Raw genomic sequence first — 24,414 nt, forward strand, 5'->3', positions numbered from 1 at the left:
CAAACCAGCATGATCACAGACTATGGGAATAGCGTCACAGAAAACATACTAGCGTATAAGAGGTAAAAATTGGGTTTTCCAATTATCCAATGTTTGACACTCAAAACAAACATGTTGCTACTTCTTTAAAAACCACATAGAAGACATTACATAGTATATTTGAGTGTTTTTGAAGTAACAAATTGTTTGGGGAAAAATTCTACAATAATTATAATTTTAAACCAATATAATTTTTAAGTTCCAATGTTATTCTTGGAGAACTAGCTGCTGTACCTGTGCTTCGCAACAGGGAGAACAAAAAAAATATAGTGCTGCACTCTATTGTTAAACCTTGTAACTTTGCTATTGATCAACATAGAAACCAACTTAATATTTTTGTTGAGTTAAAACAGAGTCTGTCAAGTGTGATGGGTCTGTCTGTAGTTTTTTGGTTGTTTATAGATATTCTGATCAAATTTACTTATTTCATCTGAAGCTATTGAAATTTTTTCCTCAAAAAACACCTTATTACCTTCCCTACACCTAAGTATTCATTTGACCTAATACTAGAGGACCCATGCTACTCCGCAGCGTTGAAATAAATATCATATCTGAGAAACAATCAAATTTATGATTTTTGATTGATTAATACAGTATCTTGAACTTAACTGATTCAAACGATCAATAGCTCAAATTAAAGCCTATAATTTACTGATCATTTTGAGTCCAAAAAATATAAAAACATAAAAAATACTGGGGCTTTTGATTTTTTATCATAGAAAAACCTTATACAATTTGTTTATATTGGTTGTTTACCTTGCGTTTGCTTGAAACTCGTCCGATTTCAATAACTAATAGCTTAAATGAAAGACCATATTTCATCGAAGGTTATTAGACCAAAATATATATGATTATATAATTATAATTGGTGAAGTACATCTTAAATTTAAGTAAGAATTCAAAAATAAATTTAATTTATGATATTTGGTCGAGTGATACCGGTACAGAAGATAGATATCTGCCGATGCTTGATTTGAAATCTGTGCACACATACCTTCAATATGAGACCTCAATCATGAAAACCGGTCGGGTAAAAGAGCCAAACGATTTCGGAAAAGAAAAACCAATTTTTTTAAATTTATAAAATTATATAAATCTATGGAATAAATCCGAGATATTTGAAGAATATTTAAGTAAAAGCCCAATCAGGCAAAAAGTTGCTTTGTCTGTCTAAAGGTTTGCTTTGGCAGGAGTATTTCACCACCATATATGACAAATATAATCTACTAAGCTCTACAAAGATCTCAAAGTTTCCACGGTTGCAAGTGTTGGATGTTTCCAAATGTCATAGCCCAGGTGGGCCTATGAGTGCTGCTGGCACGTAGTAGTGCCAACACCAAAGTTAACGCAACACCTGGCGTTTAATAAACCTACATAGCAGCCGGGCGGTGTTGCGAGACAAACGTCCCGGATACTTTAACAGTCACAATCAGCTGACAAGTACAATTTTTTTACAAAAAAATTGAGTACGAAAACAAACATTTAAACAGCTGTTATAATATATTTTTTCGGCTCTCTTCATCATTTTTTTGTATTTCAGAAAATACTCTAACTTCTAACACAAGTTCTTATAATGGCACAGTCTTCTTTTTATTTAGCAGCCAAAGGGTTCATGCTCACTTTCAAATCTGAAAATCGCTAGTTTTATCCCATGTGGGGTAATTTTAGGACCTAGATGCGCTTGTAATTGGCATATCAATTTTAATTATGCTAAATGACAGGTTGATACACAAACGGTTGATGTTAGATAGTAACAAAGACTAGTTTTGGGTCCCATTCCAAAAAAATTAAAATATTGTTACTGGCATTAAAACACAATTAAAATCAGGTTAAATTTCCTTCACAAAAAACCGGTTAAAGATGCCACTAGAGTTGATGAACATAAATAAATGTTTGGGTAGCCAAGTGGGAATTGTGTTTGCCTTTAGATTTAAAGACTGCTGGTTCAATCCGATGGTGGTTTGATTGTACAACTAAATACCTTGCGTTATTGGGTTATCGATGGTGCTATCGAACAAAACATGTGTTGATTTCATGACTACCCCCTTACAAAAACATTAAAAATGAAAAAAAAAATAAAATACAACATTAGGTTTTCCATCCACTGTGGTCTGCAGATACTAACCAGGTGGTTTTCATGTCTCGCTGCAATGCTGTTTCACTATTTTCCGCTTGAGTGTTTTGGCCAGGTCATCAAACTCTTTGTCTGGATCCGGACCACAAAAACTGTAACAACCTTTTTCCCCAGTGAAGCGAGACATTCTAGTCCCCTAGGCTAGGTCAGTGATTCTTGTCTGCTTCGGTTTGTCTACAGAGATCCTTCATTCATCTCTCGATCTTATGGTGAAAATAGGATCAAGGTCAAATCAAATCAATTATATTTTTATTGGGGTTTTGTATTTTTATGTTTTTTGTAAGAGGTCAGTCCAGACCCTAGTCTTATTCCTATTTTAGATGCCCTTTTTAGATAGCATCATTAATTGACAGCCCAATGACCAATGTCATCTAGGTCCAGTAATGGATTTTGCCTCGAATCGAACCAGCAAGAATTTGTTAGCAGCATCACAACGTGCAAAAGATGTTTCTAAGGGCTTTCAGCCTGTGTGAGTCGGGTATACTCTTTCACTGGGTAACAGCATTGACTACCTATATTGGATACAGAAGGTAACAGGTAAAAGTCCTAGATGTCGTTAAGAAATTATTTTGTATATAACACCTTAAACAAAATTAGTTGATCTACACATTGTAGGTTGCGTAACGGGGTAAATGTATAGTTTATTGCTCTGTAATTTTAATAAACTCAGTTTCTTGTAGCATGAAAATAATAAAAAATTTGTTTTAATTCTTCAAAGTTATTTTACTTCAATCTTAAAGTGGAGGAGTCCTTTCGCTTCAGTTCATCCAGATTTCATCCAGTGGCTTAGAGGTTACCAAGAGGACCTTGAAAATTACCATGTTAAGATACTACCTATGATAACAATTTTATTACTTGGTTTCTACACAAACTTATACAGGGTCGAAGACTACAATGTGGGATAATATAACATCATTGCTGTGATATGTACACTTTTCCTTCTAAGCTGGTAAATTGCAAGATTAAGCACGCCAAATAACATTAATCAATGTGTGCAGCAGCTACAAAACTTAATTAACTCAACAGTCTGCATGACAGCCAAAACTATATTCCATATTAATTAAATCCTAATTTGCGTACATGCAACACTCCGTTACTCCTACGTTAGATAATCAGCATTAGCATTTTCTGTGAATACATTAACTCTTATATGAAAACACAATGATGGTATGAATTTAGTATTTTATTTCATTTGACCATAGAGAAACAGATGTATTCCTATGATTTATTGTCCATGATTAATTTATTCAAGAAGTTAATACAAAAGTTCAGTATTGCTAGTAAAATGGATGTCAGGGTAAAGCTCAATAATGGTGTCGGCTGAACCAGTACAGAACGATAAGAATTTTACTGATTCCTTTATTTAACGGTCATCAACAAGTTTGGACATGGTTTTTGATTACAAGTAAAAAAAAGTTAAGTTCAAATGAAGAAAATGCTGCACTAAAGTAAAAGTATTTATAGGTTTCACTTGGTATAGACTACTATTTAAATTTTGTTTTACCATCTTGTTAAACCCTACCAACATCATCCAAAGGTTTTCTTCCAGGCCTGGCACACTTTGCATGTGATTCCGCTATGGGCCCGAGAGAAGATTGTGCCCCTATTCACATACCTTGTAGGGGAATCTTCATCTTCCATGGGTCACCAACAAACCTAAAACCTGTCGCCAACAATGGCCCAGGGCTCTGTTTTTTTTCACCTTGTAAGCTAAAACAGTGACTTTTGTCAAATCTTGGTCTTGAGGGCCATGTCGAACTGGCAAAAATACTGTTTTGGATGCGTTGCACCAATTCGTTTTGGGTGCAAGGTACAATTTCAGTGTTGCAACTGTACACAATTCATTTGAGTGTAGCAGCAATTCGTTGTGTAGGGATTTCAAACTTTCTTCAAATAGATCTTGTGTAATGGAGCCTCGTGTGTTTAAGCACCAGTTAAACATTTCTCTAATAGTTGAACATTTCTGTTGTGGTTTCTGATGATGTCATAATGGCTATTTTACAATTTCACGCTGAGCAAGAGAGGCGATGTTTTGTTATGAGAAGTAACAATCTGAGCCGTAAGTGTTGGCAGCTCGAGTAGCTGGCAACTTGGCAACATCCGTCTCCAAGTGGCTTCAGTTCAACATCGGCTCTCCAACAACAAACATTCGGGGGCTATGAACTAATCCCACTTTGCCCCCGCAAAAGCCTCTACGGACGAGTCCATTAGGTTCTAATTTAGGTTTTCGAGATTTCTCACCTTACGGCTTTCTTGAAATCGGCTGGTGAAGCCCCAGTTACCGGTACTTGATTGAGAAAGTGGATTTAACGTTTCTGAAAAACATTTTATATTAAAACCTAAGAAATATTGAATGGATCCATTGTTATTTACTGTATAAAAGTAGAACTAATTTATAATTGTGTAGCGTTTAGGTACTTGAATAGTCTTAACTTTGGTGCAAGAGTGATAATTCTCAATAAAAAAAATAAAAAAAAATATTTTCTACGGTTTTCTAAATGACTGCTTTCCTAAAAAGTGTTTGAGATTCTTTTATACCTCTGCTTGGATTGAAATAGTGAAAATGAAGAATTTGAGCTATTTGAATTATGTTAATTTTGATGTCCTCTATCACTTACTTTTAACATTTCAATGGTGATTAGGAAATATATAAGATAAAATTAGATATTTTTACATTATCCAGACATCTTTACTGAAAATTTAACACAATTTGCATGCTATTTCTCAGTTAACAACTAAGTTCTCTCTTCATGATGCAAAATAATATTACAGTATTTAACTTACATGTGATGTGCTATGGGCCTGAGAGATGATTGTGTAGTGCCCCTCATCTCCACATACCTTGTAGGGAAATGTTTCTCTTCCTAGCTGCCCTCTCGCGCCCCTGGGCATGGACCCACTTCTCAGCGGCCATAAATGCAACTATAGTTTTAAATTTGTCATAAAACGTTTTGCTCTTTAAACATATTAACTTTTAGCTGAGATTTTATGTTTCCATCCATGCATGAAGTCATAAAATGATTGCTAAAATGGCATTATTATGTTAACAAGTAAACAAACTAAATTGATTAAATTAATACTTACTGAAATATATAGTACTAGATTGTACGATCATTCTTTAAAAGAAAAGAGAGAATGTAGCAGAAAGGTTAACGATGATTGTCCGCAACAAAGAAACCCGGGCTCTTCCTGTCTCCTAAGTACAAACCATCCTGCAAATCGGTACACGAGGCTAAATTGTACTTCTTATTTCTCTGTCCCTGTTTTGTGTCGTGTAAATAAACAACATTTAATTTAAACTAAAATTATTGATTTTAAGTACATAATCAAACATTTCTACAGCTTATGATTTACACTGCTATTATTATTACTTTTATTAACTTTAACTTTTTTTTATTAATGTTTTAGTAGGTTTATGATTCTCAATGTTACTATATGTCTTGAATTTTTACTAATTTTTAAGATTTAATAACTACAGGTATCATCTTTTTTGACAGGGTAAAATATTTAAGTTTTTTTACTAATTTGCAGAAATGCGTCAGGAAAATACAGCATTAGCTTCTATATGTTTGATAGACAATAGTTTCTTCTGAACATAGATAAACATTTCTGGAACGACAAAAATACTATGTGTTTACTACAGGGCAGGTTGGAGGTTTTGGGTTTGTTGAGGATGCAAGTGAGTGAAAAATTTTCTGCGAGGTGGAGAGTGGCACAATTATCACTCAGGCCCATAGAGTGACCACTTTAGAATTGACTACTATTTTTTCCTGAGAAGATTGTGTGACAAAAATTTCTCCAGATACCACTTGCTAGTTAATTTATTTCTTACTTCCCATTACTTTCTGCTATAACTTATGTTCTCACTCCCTTCACTCTTAGCTCACTAGTTAACTAATTTGCCTCTACTACCTTATTTATTCACTTAATTCATTTATTTTCCACTAGGTCACTTGTTCACTTCTCTATAATAGCTCTCTACTCTTATTTATCTTTCTATAGACATACCACGAACAAAACAACCTGCGCAGAAACGAAAAGATCACGTGGTTCGCGCCGGTAGGTGTGGCTTACCCTTCAAACCTGCGCGGCGCGAAACGGCCCAGGGTTCTTTTGTTTCTGGTATTACTATACCAACTCATTTGTTACCTTACCTAGGTCTGCTAGCTCACTCTTATGTTCACTTATCACTGTTAGTTTACTTGTTCACTCACTTTGCTATACTAGCTCATTTGTTCTCTGAGCTAACTTATCTACCTTTAGTCTTTCTACCTATCTTATCTACCCATCTAGTCTCTTTTCTCTGTTAGCTCACTTGTTTAGTTCCTTTCCTCTGCTAGATCACTTCTTCACTAATTTCACTCTATCAATAGTTCATTCGTTCACTCAATTCTCTCTGCTACCTCATTTGTTCTCCACTATCCTACACTAGCTAGTTTATTGTTCTCTTATCAACCTTTACTAGTTCACTTGTTTACTGCTCACTTATCTCTGTTAACTCTAATACATGTTCACTCTAATATCTAATTTTTTCACTTAATTCACTCACTTACCTCTGCTTAATCACTTGTTAACTCCCTTCCCTCTGATAGCTCAATTGCTCACTCATTTCTCTGCACTGTCTCAATTGTTCACTTACTTCCCTGTGCTAGATCACTATTTCACTGTTTGCTTCCCTGTGCTAGATCACTATTTCACTGTTTGCTTTCCTGTGCTAGATCAATTGCTTACTCACTTCTCTGCATTGTCTCAATTGTTCACTTACTACCCTGTGCTATATCACTATTTCACTGCTTACTTCCCTGTGCTAGATCAAGTGCTCACTCCTATCTCTATTTCTCCGGTTCACAAACTTCCTTCTGCTCACTCCTCCTCTGATGTCTTCCCTGAGCTACCTCAATTGTTCACTCACTTCCCTGCGTGAGTGACAACTGGGAGTGCTCTTCATCTCCCAGTCAAGGTCGCATGCAGATCAGCTCAGCTTGCGACTCCCTGTGCTAAATATAACAGCAGTGCAACGACCTCCAATAACTTCGCAATCATCTCCCGTTTTCTTACAAACTTGTTTTATAATTGTTCATCGACGGTTTGACGCATTAGATCGACTGGGTGCTAGAGTAACAGTACAGCAGAATGATTTGAAATTATAGGTGAAGCTATTTTGGAAATTAATATTGTTTAGTGAAGTAACTGTTCATAGAAGAAGTGGAATAAACTATAGTTGTGGTTAGGAGTTAATTCAATAAACTGTTTCAGATAGCATTCAAAGAAAATAATACTCCTGTTGTAGAACCAGTTTTTGTAGTTTTTTTTAACTATCACTAAATGGTGAATCCAATGGCAAATGGTGATTTTGTTCAGAAACAACTTTTCCACGGGATCCAACTGCCAATCTAGGAATTGAAGGCCAGAACTTTTTAACCTTAATGAAGAGTTAAGTTTGGTTGTTGAAGATGACTGTTAGTTATATTAAATATTTTGATCATCACAGACACAAAACAATGATGCAGACCACTAAAATTATGTTATAAAAAACTAAAAAGAATGTTATAAATTGAAACCCCGCCCTATTTTGATTGTTTGTACGTAAGAGTAAAATATTTAAATTGGTTAAAGCAAAGATTACATATGCTGCATATGTAATCTTTGGTTAAAGATACCAATATCATCCAAATTCCAATTTTTTTCTTTGCTGGACAATTCTAGTGTCCATATAGTAAGCCGAAGCACAATAGTTGACTAGGTACAGATAATAATGGATAATGAATCACACATGACTGTTGTGATGTTAAGTTAACATAATAGTAAATCCTGCCATCTAGTGCAACATGGTCTTACCTAAAATGAAAGAATTATTTTTATTCGTTAGTTTCAGGGGATAAATAGATAACAATTATTTTATGTTCTCTGATGAAAATTCAGTTGTTTATTAGAAAACGCATCAGGGATGTATAAATCATGAAGCGGCTTTAATTTTTAACACCGGTATACTGACTGAAGCATTAAAAGTTGTATTGGCATGAAGTCCAATTAAGAATCAACAATGGTTGAGACCATAGCCACAAGTATTGTTTATGGGTTTCTAGATTGTTTATTCCTATTCTATTTGGGGAGCTGTACGGTTGTGCTAGCTAACTCATGAATTTTTTTTTTTGTCAGTTGAAAATATTTTACGTTCTTTATTAATACCCCCTTAACCTCCAGGTGGCTTTCGAATATGTTAAACATTTTTACAAAATATGTTGTAGTATTTACAAAATTTTGTAACTAAATTTCTAAGATTTTAATGGATGTTTTTTTTTTGTTTCAGAGCGAGAAACAGACATGGGAAGTGAGCATTACTGCCTCAGGTGGAATAATCATCAGAACAATCTACTCGGAGTGTTTAGTCAGTTGTTGCAAGACGAGAGTTTGGTGGACGTGACTCTAGCCTGCGCCGAGGGACACTCGATTCGAGCACACAAAGTAGTCCTCTCCGCCTGCTCCTCCTACTTCCAGTCGCTGTTTGTCGACCACCCTGGTCGCCACCCGATCGTCATCCTCAAGGACGTCTGCTTCTCAGAACTAAGGACATTAGTTGAGTTCATGTACAGAGGAGAAGTCAACGTCGAGTACTGTCGACTCTCTGCCTTGCTCAAAACTGCGGAAAGCCTTAAAGTGAAAGGTCTAGCGGAAATGACTCACTTGCGAGGTGCCGGCGCAGCTCCACCGAGGCAGGATGACTCAGAGCCCCCGCGTGCCCCTGAGCAGCCCCCCGCCTCCATCACTCCCCGGCCAGACACACCCCCTACAACTAACCCTACCACACCCCCTGATGCAGCAGACCACGATGCCCGCAGCCGCAGCCCTGAGGCTGAAGACGACTTGTCCTCTGGTCCCAGTGATATGACCATCAGCCGACTGCCCTCGCCACACACCACCGAGCCTCAACCCGGCCCCTCGGGACTGCCCCCCGTCCAGCAAGTACCATTGGTGAGTAGCCTATATCATTTGCGTAAGACTTGCTGCAGGTTGAGTAAGGTGAGGATTGGATGGATAGATTTTAAAATAATACTCAACGAAGTTCAGCTGAACATGTTGAAGCAAGGCAAGATATGAAAGCCACCAATCTCTACCACAAACATGAGTTGCACACCAGAACTGACTGAGATGGATTCAAACACTCAGTCTACAATACTGCCTGGTGGGTGAAGAGAACACCAGTCAGTAAAACCACTTGCTTTGTCATTGACACTAACTGTCTATATTGACAGCATGGTCAACTCAAGGTTCAAGCATAGTAGATGTTAACTTGATTCCATCTCAGGTACATACATATGCCAGGCATAGCTTTGAGCCAAGTTTATTGAGCTTTACAGTTGTACAGGTTACACAAATATTTCATCTGGTTTTATTCAGTTAACCATGTTGATTTGCTTTGCTATTTATTAACAATGTAAAGTTTCAAAGTGGTCAATGGTGTTTGTAGTTTAACAAATTCCAATATAGCTACTCTTTATCACGAAGTCAACATTGTTCCCATGCTTTCACATACTGCCACTACCTACAACAATTAAAGTGTTGGTTTTGGGTTATGTTTTGATTTAAGCTAATTCAACACCAACTCATGAATAAATTTTATTTCATCTCTGATTTGGCATTAAACGATTGCAATACCATTTTCAAAGAAGATAGGGGACAAACTATTTTGTAGTAGAGTCAAAACATTTTAGCTTGACTAGGTTCATATTGGCTGACAACAATAGCAACCTCATAATGATAATTAAGATTAGATAAAATTATTAAGAGGGAGATAAAACAGTGTTATCAGCTGTAGCTCAGCCTTCAACTCTATATACACATTAACACACACACATACACACAAACACACTGACATAGCAAGGTCGTATTCGAAGTTTTTATTTACAATCAACATTTAAAATACCCTTGCCACAGCAAACCTGCTCACTAAGCGAATTTCCCTTTGGCTGAATTGATTTCCAATTAAATGTATTTAATTAACACGAGGTGTTAGCCCGTCCTACGTACGGGAGTTGTCAGTTAAAACTGTGTATATTCAGAACAGCTAGCTTACACATATAAAGACGAATTTTATTGCAGTGTACAGTAGAAAGAGTAATTATCAATTGAGAAGTGTATAGGCCTAGTCAACGATATCACCTTCCAATTCCATCGCATACCTGATTCTTCCATAATCAATATCACCACAATACAATTACTCATACTATACACAATTTCCAGTAGATCTAAATAGGAACTCCCTAAAATAAAACTAAAACATCCAATAAAATTCACAGTACACATAATTATAACGTTGGTGTTCTGACATCATTAAAGGAATCGTCCAAACATATCCTTTAATATCAATTTCACTATCAATTGCTAAAATAAATAAGTGTAAACAAAGAAAAGTAAAAACAACAACGTATAGTTTGTTTTGTAAACAGCTGAGTCAAAAATAATAGTTATTTGTGTAACTAGTGGTGAAAGTGGCACTTTGCTGCACACGAAAGCAATGTTTAGGAATGATCTCGAGTGCAGCAAAGGCCTTTTTCACTCGTGTTACACATTATATTTTTCCTACAGTCACTATAAAGCATGTAAATAATTAGTCTTTCAAACACTATACAACACGTTTTTAGGTTCAGCTGGCAACACAAATGGTGCCATAAAGAAAGTAGTACCCGCGGTCCGTATCACTCCGCTATTTTTCCTCGGCAAGAAATGTGCTCCGCGTTTTGAGAATATAGTTCCGTATTTTTTTGTAATTTGAAGTGGTTTCCGCGCCTAAAAAAATGCTTTAAAGGTATTTTCTTGTTTATTAAGATCGTAGGAATGTTTTAAAAACGTTTAAAGGAAATGTCCAGAAAGTTCAGAATTACCGAAGCTATAAACAGAAATGACAGGTTAAATCATAGTTATAATAGTCAATCAGCTGTGTATAGTATTATTATCTTTAAGTGTTGCCAACCTATTTCCAAGCGTACAAGGATTACGTGCATAATAGAACCACGCTATTTTGTGTTGTTTCGTTGGAATCCTGATGTGCGGCAAAGTATAAACCGTACGACAAAGTATAAACCGTACCGCAAAGTATAAATATGCAGCAATTAGCAGCTTTCTGTACTATAAACAGTACAAGGAAGCCAACTTTGTCGGGTGACTGTAGGAAAAATAATATTCATTTGGAAAAAAAGAACTGGTCACATGTTGAAGGAATTTAAAACGTAAACATGCTAGTAAAGCTAGTGACGTAATTAATTGTCTATATAAAATATTCAGCGCCTCCAAACGTAAACACAACTAAACACAATATCATACTCCCCCCTTTAGATTTCATAAAAGGATGGTTAGTCTAATTACAGTATCCTAAGTCAATGATGACGTTGTGTTCAATCTATGTCATTCATCTGTATATCTTTGGATAAAACCCGTCTGAGGTTGTGGTGGTAATTTAAAATCGTATTCCTGAGGATTCTCTACCTCCTTCTTTATGACATCAATATTTTCGAGCCTAATCCAAACAAAGTTTAAGCATTCAAAAACATCGATTGTAAACAAAAAGCCACCAAGATGAATTAAAACATGTAAAAATTGTGATTTTCCTACCCTTTCCTAAAAAGGTTGAGCAGTAAAATAATTTGCATATCCTTTTTTTTAAGACTCGTGTACAGAGCCTCGACTTGTATACATCGATGGTGTTACTTATCTCGGTGGTCTACTTATCTTACTTATTTCCTATAATCAATAACAAAATCAGAGTAAATAAAATAACCTCATCATAGTTCTAAGCATATGTAATCTTTGGTTCTATAGAGCATTTTTATATATAACCAGCTGTTAGTTAAAATAAATTATATTTCACTAAAACAAACCGAAGATTACAAAGATTACTTGACTTAAAAGAATAACTTGAACATCCTAGTATTTTACTATGCATATTTAAATAATCTGTCATCCTCTTATCGAAATATTGAACGTATCAATGATTAGCATTACACATAGTATAAATAAGTCAACCCTTAGTATGTCTTTTAATCTTATCCAAATGCTGAATTTGTGTTACAAATGCTGAATGTTTACAGCTGTTATGTTAATCAAATTATATTACACCAAAAGCTAGTTTAGAATCTTAGCGTCGGCTGCTAGACTTTTCAAAAATTAAAACTTAATTTCTAAATAACTTGGACCCTAAACTAAAATTATGGCTTCGACATTCCCTAGTTCTCAAAATTATCTTTCTTTCAACACAAAAATCATGAAAATCCGTCAAGTGGTTGATTCAGAATCGTGAAATAAAAAAACACGGTTTCGTTTTAATATATAGGATTAGGTATTAGGAGTACCTAGGCTTGCTGCTACAGGGAGGTTAAAAAAGTGTGTTTTTTAGTAAATTATCAATAACTTAGTATAAAATAAATAAATTTACCAAGTTTGATCAAAATACATCCATAAACAAGCAAACTACAACATTTTACATTATTCTCAATAAGAATAACATGGAAATTTTAAAATAATAGTTTTTTTTTTCTCCGTATCCAATAATTGTACAAAAACACTTTTATATACTAAATTATTTGTTTTTTTAAGCCCTTTAAAAAGGTTTGGAGAGAAATTAAGAAAGTTTGTGTTTAGAGGGTCAAAAATGAGAAAAACCAATTTTTTATCCCATTAAACCCCCCGTAAAACCCTGTTCCCATGGTCCGACCATGCTGGTTCACGAACTCATTCAAGTCTATCCCCCCTTACACCTTTAAACCAAATTTCATCGAAATCGGACAAAAATTACTCAAGTTATCGTGTTCACAGACACACACAAATATATATACAGTATATAAAAATTTGAGCGAGTGGTGTTTTTGGCCTCCGGGGACATCAAAATGAAAAAGTAAATTGGTCCCGGGCCTAGGTCTTACTATTCCATACCTATGGTAATAGCTACTTCCCTATGGGGAAATTCGCTAAAAATCAAATTAATTAATTCCTAAGCAATTCTAATGTAAACATTATTATTCACATCATTTTACTAGATCTGATCTAGATAATCATTGTATTTTTACAGTATTCCCAGTACAGTACAGTAGAATGAGTAATGTCAAGGCTACACAGGCATTTCACCTATTCCGCACTAATAAAACTCTCTCTTCCGCACTCTTTGGTTAATCCATGTATCCTCGAGGACAGAGGAAACGTTTTTAAAACACCCTTGTAGTTTTGTCTATGTTTAATTTCAATATTGTAATCAACTAATAGGTACTGTAATACTCCATTCACAAAATTTAGGCGGTTTGAGGGGAAGAAATCTATCCCCGCCTCGTCTTGATCCTACCATTAAAACATACCGGTAGCTCAACAGCTGGGATTTGTCTAAATGTCATTTAGCCACAACATGCATTAGGCAGAAAAAAGTGGTGGGGGAACTTCCCCTCAAACCGCTTAAATATTTTGAACGGAGTATAGTAAAAATATTCAAAGCCTGTAGACACCTTTAATCCTTATCTTTCTGAAGCACTTTTTCGTTGAAGAGTCAGGAGGGGGAAGGAAAACTCAAAATTCAAGGTGCAAGGAGCTGCCTAAGCGATAGTGTTCACATAATAATCAGAAGGTTGCCAATTTGGTTCTAAGAAAAGTCGGTACCAGTACAGTATGTCTATTTGATATACTGACCCCAGATGTCCTTGATAATTGGGCTTTTCATAATACCAATCTTGGCTAAAGAACCGCTGATCTTAGTCAAGCTTCGCAGATCATCTAACTCCATTTTATATTCACCTCACATTCATATTCACCTTAAAATATGCATCTAAAAGGTATGCTGCCTCAAAAGAAATGTCAATGATAATGAAAAAAATGTCAGCCAGATTAATGAAAAATAGTTTGAATAATTTGAACATAGCAAACATATTATGTCCTAGTATATACCAATGCTATTGGTAGTACCGGCTTCATAGTTCAACATTGATGTCAATAAATAGTGAGTCATAATAAAAAATTCTTAGACTACTCGTAGACTTTACAGACATTACACTACTTTGCATCGTAAAAACTTTCTATCTAAATGATAAGTATGTGTGATTTAACCTTGTGTTTGCATGATTCTTGTATCTTGTCATTTTAATAGGCATCTTTTAAATATTACACTAAATGTTTTCCTTATTGCTGACAGAGAGTCACAGTAGGCTTTCATGCGTAGTTTTCCTCAATTGGTGGTAAGAAAACTTAGGTTTCTATCAAATTAATTATAGAGCGGCGCCGCTCTGCCATTGGGTCCCATATATGTTGCCGTGCAAATTTGAAGAGGGATGTTACAATAGACATGAGCGGCGAGCGACAGTCAGCGGTGCCGCTAAGCGTTGAAAACATGCTAAGTCCTGCCCAATTACTTTTTGTACGACGGTCGACACTCAGAGTTGCCTTCGGCCAAACTTAAGATAAATGACATTGCTGCTTTGAAAAAGCTTAGTGAGACTTAAATTGGAAGCTTGATATGTGAAGATCAGTGTCATTCATCATTGTGTAATGCTAATAAAAAACAACTTAGAGAACACTGCGTTGACAAGGAAGCTATAGAATGAAGTGGGAGCAGTGATTGACATGTCAGCTAAATTACTAATAAGAATAAGAATAATAGGATAATACAAGCTGCTATACCCGTGGTTTGCAACGGTTGTGGTTTGTAAGAAAATGTGACCTGTAGGCCTATAGAGAGCTATTAATGTGGTGCTGATTTGTGTTTTAAAATACAGCAACGCTATGATTTAGTTTAAAAATATAAACTGATTTAAAAGCGTAAACCTACTTACTTTCAAACCCCCACTTTTGATGTACCGTAAATAGATCAATAAGAATATGACAACACACCTTAGTGTAGCAATAGCATCAATTGGTTCATATTAATGCTTCATGAATGACATATTTTAACATTATTCTTCAATTTTAGTCAAGCCTCTTCACTTGTGGCTTACTATATAAATTTAAAAAAGCGAAACTTTGAGCAATACTTTAACGTCTACAACCTCACTTTAAAACCAAACATAACCCTCCTCAATCTACATAAAGCGTCACAAACATTTTTTTTCGAGTAAATAAACACACACCAGTTCATTTTACCAGCTGACCAGCTGTTTCATTAACTAAATTAAATCAAATCATTTAAACATTGGAATTATGCCAGGCGTAGCCCTTTGGAAATCAGCCTGTGGGGCAGAGCCCTTAGGAAATTCGTCCATATCAATACTTTTTGGCAAATCTACACACTCTAAGCTTCATTTTGATGTGGCATATGCCTATATTTTTATTTGGTAAATGACCTCAATCGTTTACATAAAATTTGATTGTATCACTTTAATAATATAATAGATTATTTATATCAAAATGTGGCAATTTTAGGGACATCTTAGGATACAAATCAAAATTGCTGCTTAAACAGCTGCTCTAACGCCGGTAGCATCGTACCCGGGGCCTTTATTGCCGATTGCTAGGTGTATTTCAACCCAAATATAAATGCAGATTGCGTGTAGAATGGAGTGAGATGCATTGTTACTGACTAAGATCAGCTATGTTTTAATCAGGGCCGGCCATTTATTAAAATCCCAATGATCTAAAGGTAACTTGTTCCATTATTGAACCATTAAAACATTTTATGAATTAACCTTTTGCCTTTTCAGGTGAATATCATAATCCATTCAGCTACCCCTAGGCGGGTTGCGATAAGATATTATATGAGCCATATTAAATATATTAAAAAAAATGATATTCACTTAACTAAAAAATGGCTACAGCTAATTAAATAGCTAATTATAGATTTCTACCCAAGTATCTATAAGCTACTGCTATAATTACTCTATATTGATAGAGAAAGCAAAACGATACATAGACATTTATGCATCAAACTATACAAAATATAAGAATTGTATTAACATGCATGTTCTACATGCAACAGATCCATAGGCCTACTAATATGACCAATTATTTTTATCAGTTTCTTATCACTAAGGTTGCAATTAATTAGCACAAAATTTTGATTAAAATAATGAATCATTAATGAGCTTCAAGGTCACTTTTTGGCTCGTCAAGGTCATCTCCATTGCTCTCTTTCAATTTGCACGACTTTCACTCTGTTTTAGAAATCTTGCACTCAATAAACATGCATTTAGGGTTTTATTAGTTTTACTTTATAACATTTTACTATAAGTAGTATGTTTTCTGTGCTATGACTTAGCACTGACAGGCCACTAAACAATGCTTTCAACCTATTTGATGTGTTCATCAACAATAAAGTACTGTAATGTTTCCTCTAGCTTTGTATTGTCAATAATTTTTTGTAAAATTATTTGAATATATTCCCAGCTTATGTGTAGGAAGTGTCAACCCTTCAAAGGGTCACAGCATTGACTATACAGTAGAGGTGTATAGTCAATGGTCACAGGCTGATGTTTTAGCCGTCAGATTCATAATACATTGTCCTATTGCTGGATATTGATTTATATTAGTAAAAAGTATTTTGTTTGTTACCTTACAATATCCTCAGATGACCGGCTAAACTGTGTTTCATGGCGACTGCCACATCTTCAGGTTTATCTTCTACAATTCGTCACATATAAAATTGAAAACAAAACACACGATGACATAGACACACTTAACACAAAGACTGTACATTTATTTGATTCACGGTGCGTGCACATGATTGGTTGGGCTGGCAGCGGTCAAGATTATCGATGAGAGCACAACTTAAGAGTTAAAACCCATCCAAAAGCTGAACCTCACATATGCTGCAACCAGAGCTGGCCTTGGGTAGTGCAGGACCCGGTGCAAACATTTAGAGGGGCGCCCCTTACTACCAAAAAGTAGTATCTTAGCAGTACAGTAATAATAACAAACATCTCGATGTATAATATTACAGTACTTCTACTTCCCCTTTTTAGCGAATTTCCCATATAGGGAATAAGCTATTACCGTAGTACTCATGGTAAGACCTGGACCCGGGACTGATTTTTTTTTTCGTTTTGAGGTCCCTAGAGGCCAAAAACACCATCCGTTCAAATTCATATATATATATATACATATATATTTGTATATGTGTCCGTTAGCGCTATAACTCGAGCAAAAACGATCCGATTTTGATGAAATTTGGTACAAACGTGTAAACCTACGTTTATTCGAACGAGTTCGCGAACCAGCATGATCGGACCATGGGAACGGGGGTTTATGGATGGTTTTATGGGGTAAAAATGGGGTTTTCCCACTTTTGACTCAAAAAACATAAAATTTTGCAATTTCTTTCCAAACCATTTTGTAGAGCTTAAAAAAAAAAATAATTTAATATATTGAAGCGTAGTAATGCACCTAATGGTTACGGAGAAAATTCCAAAAAAATGTAAATTTAAAATTCCCATGTTATTCTTATGGAGAATAAGTAAACTGTTATAGTTTGCTTGTTTATAAACATTTTTTGCCCAAATTTGGAAAATGTTTTTATTTCTTACTAACTATTAACATTTTACATGAAAAACACTTTTACCCTCCTTGTTGCAGCAAACCTAAGTATGTGTTAAACTGATTCTATTTAAATAGGGAATAAATGTGATATTTTTAAGGAGACATTTTAGTGTAAATCCAATCATAGGCAAATGGAAATTCGCTTAGTCTGCAGGTTTGCTGCGGCGGGGGTATTTTATTTTAATAATTGTTAAAATTTATGTAAAATTAATGGCTCTGTGCAGCCTAATCTTTCTCATGTTTAACATGGGAGTCAAACTTGAGATGTCACGTCTGGTTTGCAGTTTGTAAGGAATTCTTGTCTCTGGCAGAGGTCTAACTAAAATACATGCCGAAGACTCAGTAATAAAATTGAAAGGATGTGTGAATCTGTTGTGAGTTACACCTCTGATACTTATATCCTTACCATTTTGTGCCCCCCCCATAAATTTGTGTTCTCAGAATTTGGGGTTTTGTGTTCATAAAACAAGGCGAAAAATTGGTTAAAACAGATTCAGTTAAATCAGCATACCTACAGTTTGAACAAGAAATTTGTGTCTACATTTATTAGAATATTGAATTTAGATGGTCATTTAGATGGAAAATTTGACTAAATGAGCATTATTAGATCAACAAGAAAATTTTTTGTTTACATCTAAAAGTGTGACTGGTGGCTGGACTAATTATTAGTATATACATCATAATTTTGAAGCGTTACAACATTTTGGTTCTTCATCCAATTCATTCAGTGTGTTGTCTTGAAAAGATTGATTTGTCATAAATGAGAAATGAGAAGAGTAAATCAAACTCTAATTTTTAGGAGGATACCACATTATAGCAGAAACCACATATTTTACTGGGCTTACATTTATACAGTAGACTCCCTCTCCCTTTATCCGGACACCTTTTAACCGGACATTGGTTTAACCGGACTACACTCGGCAGAAATGACAACTCCTTAACCAGAAAATTTTTATCAGCACATTGGTTTAACCGGACTAGATCGGCAGGAATTGGGTGACTGTTCTCGTGGGAAAGATTTGAGACCAGTGATCACGTGTCTAAATGCAATGCTCTCCTATATTTAAGTCGAATATCACAGTAAACGTTCTGTTTTAAAAAGTTTTTGGGGACGTCGGTTTAACCGGAAAAACCGTTATCCGGACTGGCGTCGGTCTCAAAGAGTCTGGATAAGAGGGGGTCTACTGTAGAAAGATGCTAGACATCCTAAAATCTTCTAAAGTTTTTTTCCGTAGTCAAACTTAAATTTGCGCAAAATTTTAACTAGCTAAAAAACGTTGTGCTAGTTAAAATTTTGCGCAAATTTAAGTGAAATTATGAATAAATAATGAATAATGAATAATGAATAATGAAGTTTATTTCCCACAAAAAAACCACAATGTAACAATACATGAGATGTAGAGAAATAGAACTGGCTACTTGATCCAGTAGTGTAACCAGTTTGCTTATACTAACTTATAGGCTAACATGACGTTGTAATTTATGGTCTAGCATCTGATATAAAACATTGAATTCCGCCTGAACTGTGCATCTGATGGACAAAACAAGAACTGTTTTAATAAACAATGAAAGTTATTACAACAGGATATTATTTATATAATTTATGTCCTGCTGAGAAGAAAGCCAAATTATCGTTGCTTTGCTAAACTGCTTTAAATTTAAACTATTCTTTATTTGAAGTGGTAGATAATTATAGTATTTTGGACCTAGATATTGAAAAGAGTGACGAAAAATAGCTTTATTTACTTTGGGTAGTTTCAGAGTATTATTGGTAATGCTTCTTGTTATGTATGTGTGTGTAATATTTGGTATGACGTTAACTCTGTTTCCACTTCGAACAAAAAACAGTCTAAGAACTTTGAAAACAAAAAGGGTATATTATTGAATTTAAGTGAATATATAATTCAAATCACTACGAGATAGTGTCAACACATGAAAGTGTTGGTGTTGTAAGCACTGAGGGATCAATAGGTGATCTAATTTAAAGGCTGAAGTTTGGCTTCCATTGTTTAATATTGATTGGCATTATAACATGGTTGTGAGAGGTCAGATATCCGTATCTTCTCTTCGCTGTATTTTTTGTTGAGTTCAAACACTCAATTGTAACTTTGCCAGATTGCTAATTTGGCAAAGTTTTCTGCCAATGATAAGTTTATGGACATTGTGCTTCTCGAATGTATAACAATTTTACTAATGCAAACTTTTCATTGTGATTTGGTGTTTAAAATTTACTTTTAAATTTAACTAAATTTTTCCTAGGTGTATACAAATTTGTCTCTGTATTCTTAAAGTTATAGGCTACATATTTTTCTGGTGTATTTAAAAGGTACTTTTGATTTTTGATTTTGTTTTTACTTATGTCCGAGTAACTGAGTGCTCACTTTTGAATGAAGCTGGTTCGATCCTGAACCGTATTGAAGTCAGCTGCATTTCGTCATTGAACTATCAATTAATTGCAGTTGATGATGCTATCGAACAAAAGGTTTTTGTTGGATAAAGACGTTATTTGGAACTTTTCCAAACAAGAAACATTGAAATGTCATGGTGTAGAAAACGCAAATGAATTAAAACCATTCATATATCCTGATAGAAAAATTAAGAGTTTTTAGATCTATTCCAGGGTATATTCTCGATTAGGTAATCGGGACTCTAGCAGTGACAACTAACAAAACTATTTCAGTTGAATTTTAGTGATTTTTAATACATAACATGGCCATTATAAAGTGTTAGAACTCAGTTATCCTTTATGAAAAATCCTATACATTTAACTGTCGGTACCTTTAAGGCTTGCGTTTTGAAATCAAAACAAATAATTTCTAATTTCAATATATTTTCAGTCATTGAAAAAAGAAGTTGACTGGGATAGACCGGAGGAGAGCGACGGACGACGGAGTGTCACGGGAGAAAGCAGCTCCGAGTACAGACACCCTCATGATCCGGTAAGCAAAATAACCTCTCCACAGCGGATAATGCTGGCGTAATAGATTGATTCCGCTTATAATTAAAATTTTATACTCAGATCTCTGTTTGAAGATCGTTTTAGCTGAAGGTAAGATAAGGTTTTTTTTTGGGATTATAGCGGACATTTTACATTTTAATTAGTAATAACAAGTAACAAGTTTTCACAACGCTTTAGGATCTAAATCTGATCCCGATCTCAAGTGAAAACGCACCTAAAGCAAGATTAGTGGACAAACTCAGTCCGAGATGGAAAATAGCAAAAGAAAGATCACACAGAGAACTAGTGGTATACTGTACAATAGTAGTCAAATCTAGAGAAAACGCATGTTGGTTGATTGCTTGAGCCACAGTCTTGAGCAGACGTGTGTGTTGTGGTCTCCTACCGTCTATTCAGGCCCGCTTTTATAAACAGGCAGACTGGGCATATGCCACGGGGCGCCTGACGGGTGCTGTACGACTACTGCCCGTCCGCACCAGGAAAAAAGGGGGGGCGCCACTTTTGAGTTTGCCCCGGGCTCCACTGACCCTTAATGCAGCCATGCCTCTATTTCTTGCATCCTTTCTATTTTTGTCTTGTTTTTAACCACGGTACCACAGTACCCTATGTGGTTTTAATTTTGTGATTCTCCATCTTTAGCTGGGTTTGTATATTCATCTTTTTTTAAGTACTTTTTCTCACCTAAGGAAAGGTTTGGATTTAAGATCCCAAAACTATTAGTACTAATCATGATTGATGGAAATTGTCCATGATAATCGTTCAAATAACAAATAATCAGTCAACTTCTGCATAATGAAGAATTTTTCCAAACAAAACTTTGCAGTTTTTATATCTTGTACAAGTATAGAAATCCATAGACATTAATTGTTGTTGTTATTATTCTTAATGATCCATCGGGTTAGTCTACTTTACCTCAATGTCCGGCTTTAAAGAATGCCGAACAAATCTTAGCATATTTATTTAACTGCATCGCTTGTCTGACCAAAAATTAATTTTCCCTTCAGTGGTTTGTCAAAAAAACCCTCATGTCCCTTTTGAACATCCTTCCAAGAGCATGGCCCTAGGATTAACCCCTTGACGATTCAATATTGTGGTATAAAACAGAAATAAAATTTTGTTGTAGATTTAATTGCATCCCTTGTTGAGGTCATATTAGACTTAGTTGGTGAAGTAGTGAAAATCTTAAATAATTTAGTACATTATGGTACCGAAACCATTCCTGTAAGTCCATTAGTTATACTTCAGGAAGCTTTCAAAATTGTAATACCTTTTTTTGTATTTTACTGTTGGATTTCAATTAATTTTAATTATTATTCAAATTGTAGGAAATTGAATGGTATTTGCATCTGAGAAATCTGGTTTGACCTTTGAACCTTGACATTGAAAACTCCAATTTAAGCTTCCAGTGAGCCCTTTTTAGTTGACAACCCTTTCGACCATAAGCCTCTAAGGCCAGGCGCACACAGGCGATTTTGAGTTGCGCAACAGTTGCCCGACTAATCGGGGGACTGTTGCGCAACTCTCTCGGAGACTCTGAAGTCTAGCGACAGTTGAGCTGGAGTGCGCACACAGGCAACTTTTTAGTCGCGGATCTAGTCTTGAGACGTGTTGGAAATACATTCGTAACAGCGTTCCGAATGGATTTCAATGATACAGCCGTAGTATGTGCTTTGTTGCTGAAGTTTCGCGCGCGAAAGAAAAAGAGAAGATACTGGGTTCATCCCATATAGTGAGCGACTTGTGAAAGGACAGTTTCAATGACTTTAAATATAGTCGGCTTCTTCTCAAAAATCCTCATCACGCACACTCATACTTGCAATTTTCTAAAATCTTCACACAACAAGAGAGCAAACACTAGTGACAGTTCTGACCACGAGTAGTTGAACTCCTGGGGTGAGACTGAGTGACACAGCGACTATTTAGTTGCATGTGTGCGCATCTACACTTGTTTCAATGGATACCAAACCTGGAGTGACAGTCCCGCAACAATTCAGTCGCAGAGCAGTCGCTGGCAAATTGGGTCCGGAAACATCGGTTGCAACAGTTGCGCGACTGTCCCCAGACTGTTTCCTTCGTGTGCGCACTCCAATTTAAAACAATGTTGAACATTTTAGTCGGGCAACTGTTGCGCGACTCAAAATCGCCTGTGTGCGCCTGGCCTAAATCTTTTACTTCCAAAAAGAGGGTTTCAACATTTAAAAGTACACATTAAGTGATTCATATAGGTCAGCTACCCAACGAATCAATATTCCTTTTGCGTGAACATAAAAAATAACTGTTTTTCCTACTTGTAAAAGGTATAATAGCACAGTACTCGATGGGCGGGGAAACGTAGCCTCTATTTTGGAAAGATACAAATATTGGCATAGATCACATTAAATGGGTTACAGTTCCGGCACCTCATTTTTTACAATTCCAGTACTGTAAAAGCATATACAGTAAGGGTGTTTATAACATTACTGATGATTGTGAACAGTCGCAGAAAGGTGCATATAAGACGAAGGAATCAGCCTGTATTAGTATAGTAGAATTCAGGGGCTTTAATGGATTTCAAAAATTTTAGTTGAAACAATCTGACCATTTCAGTGGTTTACTATTGTTTAAAACTAATTCACACTTTTTTGCTCTAGGATTCTTGAGAAAAGTTTTAAAAATTTAATCAAGTTACACTTTGTTTTTGTTATTTTGGACTAAACTAAAAGTTGATAAACTGCAAGAATCAGTTTTACCAATAGCCAATAAAAGAACTAGCTAAGAAAGTTAAGGATTGGTGCCGGGATGGTGCTATGGACAAGTTTCAAAGAGGGGACACAATTACATTTTAAAGGAGCACCAAGGAAAAGAAATAGGGCACAGATCTCTTCACCCTTTGGAAAAAGAGTCCAATCACTAATCAATACAATGCTTGTCTATGCAATTCTAACCTTGACTTTTCTTTCATAAGTACAAATTGATAAACTTGAGAATAAGAGATGAAGCATTTTTGATTCCAAAGTTGGAATTCTAAAAGATTAAAATGGAATTTATTTTTGTCATTACAGACATTGTAAAAGTGTTTGAATACTTCTAGTTAAATATGTAAAATTACTTTATTACACAATCAATACCAAAAACATTTCATTTTAAGAAACAACAAATGTTTCTAAAGATTTTGAAAATGATCAACATTTCCATGTTAATTTGCACCTTATCAAATAGGGTTTTCTATTTTACTCCTTTCTTTTAAACTCTCAACCAATGATAAAATTCAGGGCAATGTACTTGTCTCATCTTAAAGTGAAGTACAACATCAACTAATATGGTGATCTTCCATTCTCTGAGCCATTGGAAGTCTCTAGCTTTGCAATTTTAGTGGATTAGTGGATAAACGCTAATCTATGACAAGTATCCACTAGGATGAGTAAAAGTTGTAAAAGATAAATATTCTGGGATTCAATTGGTTGATATGAAAATTTACACAATATTTATTTACACATTTTGATTATTATGGGTGAAATTCAAGCAAATCTTGTCTATTTTACAGGCTCGATTGCCACTTAAAAATTTAATCGAGTCTCTCTATCCTCTGGTACATACTCAAGAGTACTCTTGCTCAAAGACAATGGCTCTAGCTAAACATAAAATTATTTACTAAAGTAAAAAATCATTATTTAACTTAGCTTTTCTAGACTACATTCTTGCTGGCAAGGAAATATGCATAAGATAGGTTGCCAATGAATTCAAGGAAAAAGTACGAGGAAAACGAGGGTTAAGAACGAGGTGCGGATAGTTCCAGTAATACCAA

At 35.3% G+C, this 24,414-nt stretch overlaps 1 protein-coding gene across 3 annotated transcripts in view; it reads left to right on the forward strand.

The window, feature by feature from the left end:
• The window catches only part of LOC128991128 (zinc finger and BTB domain-containing protein 7B-like), a 67,402-nt gene that overhangs the window by 22,215 nt on the left and 20,773 nt on the right, over positions 1-24,414 (forward strand). For all 3 annotated transcript variants that reach the window (XM_054413878.1, XM_054413876.1, XM_054413879.1), the window contains exons 2-3: positions 8,484-9,145; positions 20,509-20,610. In XM_054413878.1, the coding sequence (XP_054269853.1) occupies positions 8,498-9,145; positions 20,509-20,610 (750 nt within the window). In that variant the 5' untranslated portion in view covers positions 8,484-8,497. The remainder of the gene's footprint in view (positions 1-8,483; positions 9,146-20,508; positions 20,611-24,414) is intronic.

The sequence above is a fragment of the Macrosteles quadrilineatus genome, unplaced genomic scaffold (assembly GCF_028750875.1).
Source record: "Macrosteles quadrilineatus isolate MER2022 unplaced genomic scaffold, UCM_ALF_1.0 Scaffold_3__2_contigs__length_128488019, whole genome shotgun sequence".
Lineage (NCBI taxonomy): Eukaryota > Metazoa > Arthropoda > Insecta > Hemiptera > Cicadellidae > Macrosteles > Macrosteles quadrilineatus.